At 41.6% G+C, this 12,500-nt stretch overlaps 2 protein-coding genes across 2 annotated transcripts in view; both read left to right on the top strand.

Annotated features, from left to right (window-relative positions):
* LOC135099710 (uncharacterized) overlaps positions 1 to 9,100 on the top strand; it is a 94,751-nt gene extending 85,651 nt beyond the window's left edge. The window contains exons 3-4 of the mRNA XM_064002171.1: positions 5,334 to 5,494; positions 8,968 to 9,100. Of these exons, the coding sequence (XP_063858241.1) occupies positions 5,334 to 5,377 (44 nt within the window). The 3' untranslated portion in view covers positions 5,378 to 5,494; positions 8,968 to 9,100. The remainder of the gene's footprint in view (positions 1 to 5,333; positions 5,495 to 8,967) is intronic.
* Positions 7,007 to 12,500, top strand: part of LOC135097682 (sine oculis-binding protein homolog) — a 12,587-nt gene continuing 7,093 nt past the window's right edge. The window contains 5 exon segments of the mRNA XM_063999638.1: positions 7,007 to 7,054; positions 7,833 to 7,934; positions 8,217 to 8,340; positions 8,968 to 9,059; positions 9,061 to 9,245. Of these exon segments, the coding sequence (XP_063855708.1) occupies positions 7,007 to 7,054; positions 7,833 to 7,934; positions 8,217 to 8,340; positions 8,968 to 9,059; positions 9,061 to 9,245 (551 nt within the window).

Here is a 12,500-nt window from a genome sequence, read left to right on the forward strand (position 1 = left end):
CATGTAAGCGGTACCACGAAAAAATAATGACTTTTTTTTTTTCTTATAGATTTTGATGCGTTATGAATCTACCTGAAATCTGTTTTTTTTTTTTTTTATTTTTTTTTTCTGTAAGTTACATTTTAACTTCCCCCCTTCGTTTTATTTAAGGAGAAGGATACGTCCCTCAAAAAGCCATGTGCATTTAATTAACTGCCACTTAACTGCCTCTTAAACGTCAGGTGACAATCATATGGCTGCCAGGTAACAGTACGCCAAACAGTAAGAGTTTAACAGCATTTGTATGTACATTAAACTTAACACGTACAAACTGAACAATCTCCTGTCTCGGTAACAAGATCCTGACAGGTACAGTTGTGGTCAGAAGTTGTGTCCTGCTTCGTCGCCATGATCAATCGTAATCAACTCTGGTGCGAAGGCTTAAACAAGGGTGCGTCCTGAGGAGAGGAGTGCGTGGTGCTGGTGAAGGGGGAGGGCAGAAGAGGGAGCTGAGCTGGTTAAGGCACATCAAGGCGACAAAGCAGGACACAACTTAACGACCACGACAGTACACTACCATCTTCAAAGACCCCTGTAACAATCCCTCAGCAGGCTGCAAACTAACCATCACCTGCCAGTCTTCTCACTTCCCCAGAATGCATCGGAACTACTATGCAACAACTTATACACTTCAACACTGCACCGCTAAACTCTCTCTTAACAACACTCAAACCACTGTATCATCTCCATTTTGCCACATAAAATGCTTAACAACCTTCACAATATCACTTTACATTCAAACTACGGTAATTGTCTAGAGTCCTTACCGGGCCTTATTACTGGTCTATTCACTTCAATTCTTTTACACATACCTTCACATGCACCTAAAACATCATTTTAAAGTGGGGGACAAATGCCCCCTTCCCTCTAGTCGGTTAGGTTAGGTTAGGTTAGGTTAGGTTAGGTTAGGTTAGGTTTTAGGTGCATGTGAAGGTATGTGTAAAAGAATTGAAGTGAATAGACCAGTAATAAGGCCCGGTAAGGACTCTAGACAATTACCCTAACCTAACCTAACCTAACCTAACCTAACCTAACCTAACCGACTAGAGGGAAGGGGGCATTTGTCCCCCACTTTAAAATGATGTTTTAGGTGCATGTGAAGGTATGTGTAAAAGAATTGAAGTGAATAGACCAGTAATAAGGCCCGGTAAGGACTCTAGACAATTACCCAAACTACCATGCCAACTCCTGTTTACCACATAACAACCTTTAAATTCTCTAACAACCTCCAAACTACCCCTCAGTACTAAATCCACCTCATAATCACCAATTAACCACGTAGAAATAGTCAAACAATCCTTAACAACCTTCAAACTGCCACCTAATAATCAAAACAACCAATTATCTCCTAAACTACCATCACTACGTTAACAACCTCGTAAACAACTCCGCAACAACCTTATAACTTAAAGATCCCCACCTAACAATTATTACCACCACTACCACCACCACTACCACCACCTTCCTCGCTCCCCCTTCCCCCCCCAAACATGAACTGCCGCTGGAGTCTTTTACCGAAATAATACCGGAAGGACGATATAGATTAATCCAGCACCTTTATAAATAGTGGTGGATCAAGAGATTTTATGGGAAATTTCATGCCTACCCTTTGGTCTCCTCCTCCTCTTCTTCCTCCTCCTCCTCCTCCTCCTCCCCAGTGCAGGTGAGACTCCCGCACCTGTGGCTCTACTTTATGAGACAATTATGGCGCACCGTCCTCTCCCTCCCTCCCTCCCTCTCCCCCCCCTCCCTTCACGTGACTCCCTCCCTCCCCCTCTCCCTCTCCTCCCTCCTACTTTACACCAGAGAGGCATCTTTACTTTATTGCTAGGAAGTCAAACTGAGGATTACGATTAAGTGTCGAACTCTCTCTCTCTCTCTCTCTCTCTCTCTCTCTCTCTCTCTCTTACAAACGCACACATAACGACTTTCCTACATCGTTATATTATTTAACGCCTCCAGAAGCTTCAGTTAGATCACAGGCGCCGAGTTGTTATTACTAAACAAAATACAAGCAAGGACACGTAAGAAATTAATACTTACTGTCAGCCTCCTTGCTTCATTCCCCGGGCGGCCTGAGAGTTGAAGTCAGTCACGTACTGGTCCTTATTTCTAGTGTTTCCTTCACTGTCACCGCAAATTAGAAAATATATTTGCACTCCTTAGTTGTTTTATCACACTGCTGCACACTCGGACGCACTCACAACGCACCACAACCACCGATGATCAACGATAAAGAAAGCCCGCGTTTACCCACTAACACGACCAGCACCATTCACTTCCTGCTGGGAACTAAAATTCATTACCCGCGCTTTTTTTTTTTTTTTTTTCTTTTTTTCCTCCTTTAAAGAAATAACAATCTATGAAAAAGGTATTATCAAATTCTAAGGTTTAATTATTCTTTATTTCAGTATAGCTTAAGTTTGTGATTTTTGTTTTATTGTACTTAAATCTATGATCTCTAAATTAGTTTTCTCTTTCTCCTCACAAAGAAAAAATATAATAATGTTCATCTAAAAAAAAGACACAATAATAAATCCTCGTAATATACTAGCGCTTAAAATATTGGAATATGACTTAGGAATGATAATATAGTGTGTGGGTGTTTTTAAGAAATGCGACAAGATGAAAAGTGTCCAACTACTAATTTTCCCTTCCTATTTTCGCCCTCAGCTCGGCTCACTCGCGTCGCTCCCTAAATAAAAACAGGGAACCGCCATTATGAGTCCAATAAATCATAAATGTGCCGTGGTATAAATTTTCACAAAGGAATTCTGTGTAGCTTCCAACTGCGCTATTTATACACACACACACACACACACACACACACACACGCTAGTTCTCATATGACAAGCATCTCTACTTCTTGAAATCTCCCTTTTATCTTTCACTTTTGCCTATTAATTATTCTTTATTATTCCTTTGCCTCTGTTTATTGCTTACTTCTTGCATGTCTGTCGTGGTGCGTGATGGGCAGGCTGAGCGTGGCTTTGTTGGCCGCCGCGCGTTCCCTCCCACTAGGCTACGTTAGGCTACACCAGACTGCTAATATACGAGTACTTATTTATAAAAGCGTCCTTGTTGTGTGAGCTTGGATATTTGCCCTAGCATCGTTTATCTGACTGAAAACTAGATAACTGTGTGTGTGTGTGTGTGTGTGTGTGTGTGTGTGTGTGTTCTGAGGTTTCTGACGGGATTGTTAATAGTTGGGCGTGGACTTCCGAAATTTATGTGTTAGGTTTGGCCCTTTTATCCAGACTTGCTTGTTTGTGAGTATTATTATTATTAAGGCTTTGTTCAATTATATTAGTGCTGAATGAAGCTGCCTGCTGTCTGTCTGTCTTGTTGTTTGTTTGTTTGTTTGTTTGTTTGTTTGTTTGTGGCGGTAATGGTGAGGGTTGAAAGTTTTAATATCTCAGTTTTCTTTCTTTATTTACGTGTGTGTGTGTGTGTGTGTGTGTGTGTGTAAATTGATACTGAAGATTGACACGTTACTCTTGTTGTTTTTGTTGTTGTTGTTGCCCTTTTTCCTTTCTCTCCTATCCCTCGTCAGTCCAATAAAACGCTTGTTCCCTCACCACAGTAACCCTACACGATCTTATTAAGCACAAATAAAACTACAGACAGTGTAATAAGATTTGAACTCCTCAATCACGCGCTCCTTTGACTGTCAGTGGTGGGTTTCGAAATTAAAGTCTAAACTTCCACCAGACCGTTTTATCAAGCTTGAGGAGGAGTCATGGCGGTCTGATGGTTAAGATATCACTTTTAATACCACAGAATCAACCTAATTTCATTCTCAGTACCAGTAAAGGCTTTCACTTAGTTTCAAATGATAGTTTTCGTAATGGAGTGAGTACAATTTGTATTTTTAAACATTTTGGTCTTTCATGAGATTTTTTTTTTAAAGGTTATAGAGATTATTGTACTGTTTATCATACGTGTTTTTACTACTAACTGCGTAGACCTTTCGTTAAACTATCACTGGAACCATAAGGGCATCCTCGAAAACCCAAATAACCTTCACCATTGTGTAGTGGAAAGTAGTGGAGATGGGAAGCTGAAATGACTAAGAATACCACTACAAACATTATACTGTAGTTCGTTATTCACCCTCTCCAGTTACATGTGTAGTCCTTTCACTCTTACTAATAACAGACTGACCAGTGAAGTAATGTAACACGAGCATAAACATTATAAACCTCGTAGCTGTAATCATGTGTATAGTTCCTTCATTCTGAATAATAACAGAAGGATTTATAAGCTGAGTAATTGTGCAGAGTAAGCAATAGATTAATTTAAGCATCTCTTCTTCGCTTATCGCTACTCCTCCTCTTCTGCTTTGGCTTCCTCCTCTCGTCTCTCTTTCACGCTGTGCCCCCATCTAGAGAGCAACCTACTACTACTGTCCTGATGAGTCTAACAGTACTTTGAATAATCCTGATAAGATTTTTTAATTAAGAGTAAAAATAACACTACCCACGAGCACGTTACACAATACTGAGATATTAACACACACACACACACACACACACACACACACACACACACACACACGTAAGAGGAGAAGGCAAGAATATTTTCATTCAGGTTTTTTCTTATTAATCTCTCTCTTGAAGAAAATAATAAATGTACGAAAAGCAATGACACTAAGAGAGAGAGAGAGAGAGAGAGAGAGAGAGAGAGAGAGAGAGAGAATTGCAAAAAGACATTTATAATCTTGCACCTCCTAACCCTGTCACCATTCTTGCTCTCCACCATCACTCACACCACACTCACAGAAGCTACACCACAAGTATCACGGCAAACAAGTAAACAAACAGATAAGTAAAACACGTAAAAAGAGAAAGAACCTCATGAAATAATGCAGCCACGCAGTAACATTACTACAGAAAACGAGAGGCGATATTTAAAACACCATCTACCTACCACATATTTCTTAATGCCCTAGATAACAGGAACGCAGTAAATCTACCCATGGAATCGTTATCACAAATATCAGAGTGTTAATATAGGGCAGGGAGAGACGAAGAGGAGTAAACACGTGCCAAGGAGTGAGGAGGGGAAAGCAGAGATGTCGGGTTAGGTCAGTTTCCTCACATTTAGCCAGACAGTTTCGGGGAATTCCGTCACTTCGCTATTTGCAGGGTTTGCTTGAGTTCCCCTCTTAAAGGAGCGAGTGTTGGTGCCTGCGTCTCTCCGCCCGCCGTGTTCGTCAAAGCCAGAGGTTATTATTAAGGTGTAAAGATAATATTAGTAATGTGAATGATAATGCTAAACCACTTCGTCTCCAGCTGTGGGCGGGAGGGGCGGTGATGAGACGAATAAGACAAGATGAAGGGCTGAGGTAAAGCAGATGTTGAGATACGAGGACTTCAGTTTTACCTGGCGACAAAACTGCAAGACTGAGACGCTACGAGATGCAGATGAAAGCTGTTTGAAATAGACATTGGAAGTCAGTGACTGCACCACACACACACACACACACACACACACACACGTTGACACCATCACCAATACCTTATGTAGATGGGTATAAATGGAAGAAGGATTAAACTGAAATATATGCATCAAACATTTAAGCATCACAAAATATATAATTGTAGTTAAATTTATAAAAAATACAAACACATTTCAAACACATGAGCAATTACCTGAATAGATTGAGTTTGACAGGAGTTGCCCAGCGTGAGTGATGATTAGCATACTATTGACGAGACAGTTACCGTGTGTGTGTGTGTGTGTGTGTGTGTGTGTGTGTGTGGCAGTAGTGGTAGTGGGCTTCGCAAAATGAGTGGGTAAATTGTTATTTTTGGGGGGAGTAATGTTGTTATCAGATTTATGAAGGACAACAAATCTAATATACAGTAGTTACAATGTTGTTTTTGTTGTTGTTGTTGTTGTTGTTGTTGTTGTTGTTGTTGTTGTTGATGTCGTCGTGGTAATAGATTCTACTACTTCTATTACTATTTCTACTACTACTACTACTACTACTACTACTGCTACAACAACAACAACAACAACAACAACAACAACAACAACAACAACAACTACTACTACTACTACTACTACTACTACTACTACCACAAACCATCTACCTACAATTATACCTGAGAACCTAACAATAATATCCCCCAAAAATGTGTGTGTGTGTGTGTGTGTGTGTGTGTGTGTGTGTGTGTGTGTGTGTACGCGCCTGAACCCATCAGATAATCCTCGGATGTTGGCGTGTGTGTGTGTGTGTGTGTGTCACGGGAGTTGAGGCAACACATCAAGCACCACGTGATTCTGAGTGGGCGCGCGGGCGTGTGACTGAGAGGGTGTGGGTGGGTGGGTGACGCAGAGAGAGAGAGAGAGAGAGAGAGAGAGAGAGAGAGAGAGAGAAGTTATGAGATCCGAGTATTTAAGGACTCGACAAAAATGATAAAAATAAAAAATAAAGAATAAAAAATGGCAGGAATGTGTGTGTGTGTGTGTGTGTGTGTGTGTATGTGTGCTTGTGTACTGAAATAGCACCAGCACCTTAGAAAACTAAGTTGATAAAATCTTGTTAAGGAAACGCTCATTACCTCCTCGGGCGCTACTTATGCTCCTGTCACGCTAGCACGAAAGGTGAGAGAGAGAGAGAGAGAGAGAGAGAGAGAGAGAGAGAGAGAGAGAGAGAGAGAGAGAGAGAGAGAGAGAGAGATAAGAAGAAGAAGGCAAGGGAGGGATAAAAAGGAGACAGGATTGGAGGGATTAAGAAAATAGCAAGGTGATGATTCATTCAGGTCTTTGTCGCTGATACCCTCCTTTTCCTCCTCCTCCTCCTCCTCCTCCTCCTCCTCCTCCTCCTTCTCCTCTTCCTTGTCCTTGCGCTACAGACAAAGAGAAGACATGTATAGCCGCCTGTACTGCGTGGTGTCTGTTGCTGTGTGGTGGCGTGGTGGTGTGGTGGCGTGGTGGTGTGGCGGTGTGGCGGGGGGCAATGAGTCGTCTGAGGGCACGGGGAGATAAATTAGAGGCCGTCACTTGGGTATTTAATTATAGCTTATGGCGGCAGCGGAGGATGAGGTGGCGCTGTGAGTGTTGGTTGTAAGAGTAGTATTATGTATATTCGTGTGTATCTCTCATCAGGCTCCCTTTCAGCTGATTCCACGTTCACATACACGCCTCCTCGTAGCCCAGAGACCACGCATCCTTCTACGTCCAGCCTGTAGGACCTTACATATCAAGATCTTATTCTGAAACACTCGCGCCACACACCGGCTGCTTTCAAAAGGCTCTGATTGAAGTTAAACAGTTTTTTTTTAAGAGTGTTTATATGGTTCTAGTGGCATATTAATACGATTTCTATATTATTAACAGGAGAAACACTCTTGAGAACCCGGCTGATCATCTCTGTGGCTTTTGAAATTAGTGGCGGTGAGGGAGCAAAGTGTTTCTGATTACTACAGGCTCTACACACCACCTTTCATAGACCACAGACTTCTTACTCTCACTCATATCTTCTCACTGCAAGCCTACACACCTGCGTCGCTCATACAGACTCAGCCTCAACCACACACACACACACACACACACACACACACACACACACCTGCAAACCCAACAAGCCTACACACCTACACTTATTTTCCTCTACACTTCTCACACTCCACATCTCCCAACCTACATCCACAAGTCCACACATTCCACACCTAATAAACAGCCAACTACATCCAAGCCTACGTATATATCCCACACCTACTACTACTACTACTACTACTACTACGCACTTGTAACCTACATCTACACCATTTGTATCTACACAGCTATACTTGTGCACAGTTTGTACACCCACTCAGTTCTCTTTGTGTCTTAAAGAGAAGACTAGTTTTGGTTTTGTCTACTTGTACTGTTTCTTCCTCGAATGTGTGAGTCCCTCTGTTTCTGAGTGTGTGTGTGTGTGTGTGTGTGTGTGTGTGTAATAATATAAATAGTAAAAATAATATTCGGTTTATTAATCTTGCAGCGTCACAGCTGGAAATCCACATGTTACATACTTATATACTAACATACAAACTACATCTTAAGTATACATTTAACCCTAAGGAACTATCTTACAATTCGATACTGTGGCTGCCAGATGGCGCCGGTCAACCTAGTAGACTAGGCACGGGATGGTCAGGTTACCCCGTGTGTATTTTTCTTTTCAGAGTCTTCTCCTACCTAGCAGCGAGTCACAACTGTCACTGCTAGGTGAACAGGGGTTACACTGTAAAGAAGTCCGCCCAGCGACTTCTGACTTGACCTGGGATTCGAACCCGGGACCTCCCGAGTGTGAATCGGGGTGTGTGTGTGTGTGTGTGTGTGTGTGTGTGTGTGCTATCCGTTGTTTGTTTATTCCAGTTACCCACCCCTGTGCTGTTTTTGTTTTATTTAGTTACTTATTAATTATTTATTTGTTTATTCTATTTATTTGTTTATCTATCTTGGCTAAAGTTTTGAATCGTATGAAATGACACTTAGACTCTAGTCAGTTTATATATATATATATATATATATATATATATATATATATATATATATATATATATATATATATATATATATATATATATATATATATATATATATATATATATATATATATATATATATATATATATATCGCCAATTTGAAGAAGAAGAAGACGTGTTCAACCAAATACGAGAAAAGAAAAAGAAAATACACTCACATTAAACAAGAAAAGCTGCATGGAAACAAAAATACACACTACACACACACACACACACACACACACACACACACACACATAAAAAAGAGAAAACATCCATAGCCATAAATATTAACGTAATTTACTTCCACTCCTTATCTTAAACACGTTCCAGCTCTCCCTCCTAACTCTAATCCGTAACATCACCAGTACTCTCAACACCATGCTAACCTTACCTTCTCCTCCACAGACAGCGGCGGCGGTAATGCAAGCGGGACGACGGGGCTGGTGCTGTGCTCGTGGTGTGGGCGTGTGTGCGGCAGCGGCAGCAACGGGCAGCGAGGGGGGCAGCGCCTTCCAGCTCTCCACCACCAGCGGTGAACTTCACTTCTGCTCCGAAGTCTGCTTCACCCAGTGCCGCCGCGCCTCCTTCAAGAAGAGCAAGGTGTGTGACTGGTGCCGCCACGTGAGGCCCACCGTCACTTACGTGGACTTCACCGACGGAGACCATCAGTTGCAGTTCTGTAGGTGAGCAAAGGGTCGTAAAGGTGGAACCAACAGCATTAGATTTGTTATCCCTTGTTTGTGGTGACTGTGCAGTGAAAGGAAAAGGAAAAGGAGGATCAGAATGGAAGCCATCAGCTGTTCTGTAGGAGAGGAAGCGCATGCAAAGGAGGAACAAACAGTAGCAGACTTGTTAGCTCTTGTTTACAGTGACTGGCGTGCAGTGAAAGGAACAGGAAGAAGAAGGTCAGGAGAGAGAGAAGGGCAATGGTGAGAGGGGATGATGGGAATAAAATATAGAAGGAATATGGAATTGAAAGCGAAAACACCTTTGTGAAACTACTACGTGGTGGAGAGAGAGAGAGAGAGAGAGAGAGAGAGAGAGAGAGAGAGAGAGAGAGAGAGAGAGAGAGAGAGAGAGAGAGAGAGAGAGAGAGAATAACGATACTATCACTTATAATAATCCTTCTCTAACTGTACTTTTATGTAGCAGTATAAAGAAAACATAATGTCAAAGTGAAAGTGGAAATGTTATAGAATACGTAACTCTTTTGTCAGTATCGTTTAATTGGCACGCCCGGGGAATATTGCTTTATGTACGAAGACGGGAAGGCGGCAAGAACAATGACAGTAGGAGTTATGGAGTGCAAGTAATGAAGGAACAGCAGTGTGGAGTAGAAACAGGAGTGGTGGAACAGGAATAGAAAATGTAAGTAGGTTTATTAGCGTGTCAGCCATAAGCAATTTAGCACATCCCTCCATCCCTCCCTCTCATTTTGAACACGTCCTTAATTCTGACATACTAACAACCAACAGAGCGAGAAGTCGAGAGATAATTCTAGATACTTTTATACATGAGCGGTGGTGATGGTGGTGGTGGTGACGGCAGTAGTGACGGTGATACTGTTTGTGTTGCGATAACTGGGTGGCTGGAAGCGATCTGATCCCGCCTGCTGAGTATGTTTGTTGCTTAAGTTAGGATCTAATGCCCTTGTAGAGGATTTTGTACTGTATATCCTTGGAGAGAGAGAGAGAGAGAGAGAGAGAGAGAGAGAGAGAGAGAGAGAGAGAGAGAGAGAGAGAGAGAGAGAGAGAGAGAAACGGTGTGAATCAAATCGAAATGTTCTGATACACACACACACACACACACACACACACACACACACACACATAATATTAATCTCCTCTTGCGTACGTGTGTGTGTGTGTGTGTGTGTGTGTGTGACCACGAGGAAGCACGAAGACGAGGAAGGAGGAAAAGAAGGAGGAGGAGAAGAAAGAGAAGGGGAAAAGAACGAGAACAAGTAGAAGAATGAAGGATGAAAAAGGCGTGGCGTAAGAACAGGAAGAGATAGAGGAAAATAAAGAGAATGAAAAGAGGAAAGAGGAGATGAAGAAGAAAAATGCCGAAAGGAAGAAAGCAATAACACATGAAGTAATATTAGGATGGTAAAAAGGAAGACGAGGCAAACAAAGTGAAAAAGAAAGAACAGGAGGAGGAGGAGGAGGAGGGAACACGTGAGGACAGGAAGCCTCTTCACTACCTTGGACAAACAGTGCGTTCCGTATTAGACCAGTTCGTGTTTCACCTCGTCAGGAGTTGCCGGCAGCTCCACAAACCTTAGTGCTGAGTGCTGCGTTCCCGTAGTAGTAGTAGTAGTAGTAGTAGTAGTAGTAGTAGTAGTAGCAATAGTTAGAAATAGTAGTAGCAGTAAGGTTTGTGTTGGTGATAGTCGTAGTAATAGAAGTGGTAGTAGTAGTAAGTATTAATAGTAGCAGTAGCAGTAGTAACAGCAGCTATCGTTGAAATACTAGTCGTAGCAGCACCAATAACAGCAGCAGCAGTAACAACTCAGCACAACACAACACAAGGCACAAAGGCACGTCAACATTTTTCCCCTCCTGCCGAAGCTTAAGTCAGCGCCGGTCACCGAACACCCTGGATCTCCCCGGAGGTCATTACCAGTTGCTCATTTGCAGGTTTAATTGAATATGTAAACCAAGACGCCCTCGTCCGATTTTAATTATTTTGATTCCGGGGCTTCACTCGCTTTCTGTTACAATTAGAAAAGCGTACTTTATTAATGCCGACTTCTCGTGTTTCCTGCCAGCGGACCCTAGGCATCAACACCCGCTAGAGACACTGAGAGAGAGAGAGAGAGAGAGAGAGAGAGAGAGAGAGAGAGAGAGAGAGAGAGAGAGAGAGAGAGTAAAAGCGAGGCAACATCTCTGGCACTGCGGCACTACAGAGCAAGATTAACACCAGTGGAGGGGGACACAGCGCTCCGGTATACAAAATTAAAACTGCGTGTGTGACTTCAGTACAATACACGACTTGCGTATTTCCTAATTGAATACCATGTTTTTGTGTTGCTCCGTAATGAGAGAGAGAGGGGGTGGGGAGACAATCATACACCAGCATATTTAAGGCAGTGAAGGTCCAAGTGACAGTGTTGGTTGGGCAATGGTGCGTGTGAGCAGTGGTGGTATCTGATGTCCTTAGTAAGAGTGTCTCATGTGTTGCTATTGTATCTGTGTGTATATTTATGTATTCCTTGCTTGCAACATACACACACACACACACATACACACAGATGCAGGCCCCTATTTTCTTCACCACAAGTAGCACGTTATTATTTCTGCAACAAGATGCTCAGAGTTATTTTCATTTTCTTATAACATCAGTTACTTGTCATCAATTACTTATAATCCGATACTGTATTTCTAAAACTGGACGTAGTACAAATATGTTATCTCGTCTGAAACAAATTAAACTTCTGAAAAAAAAAAAACACACACACACACAAGAAAATACTTGGAAACATCCTGAAAATAACTTAGATAAAAATTAAATATGCGTAACATTAATACCACAGTCCACATAGATAGTTGGTCAGTTGGTTAATTAGTTAGATTAGTTAGTTAGATAATTAGTTAGTTTTTTTTTTACTACAGAGAGCTAATACATATAAAAACCAACATATAATTTACTTTACAGACATTACTATCTATATACTCGTATATATATACTGTACACAAGTCAAGAACTGTGTAGTCCAAAACCTTATATTTGAAACCCTGAAAAAAAAAAAAAAAAAATCGAAAGAACCAAACCTCAAGAACATCAACAATCTAAAACACATTTATCGAATCACAGAACGATAACAGAAGTATAATTATACAAAAAAAAAAAGAAAAAAACGCATCCCAAGCATAACTACAGAATAAATCCTCCATTCCCCAGAAGAAAGGCATCACAACACAACATACACGCTTTAC

Source organism: Scylla paramamosain, chromosome 4 (genome assembly GCF_035594125.1).
Source record: "Scylla paramamosain isolate STU-SP2022 chromosome 4, ASM3559412v1, whole genome shotgun sequence".
Taxonomy (NCBI): domain Eukaryota; kingdom Metazoa; phylum Arthropoda; class Malacostraca; order Decapoda; family Portunidae; genus Scylla; species Scylla paramamosain.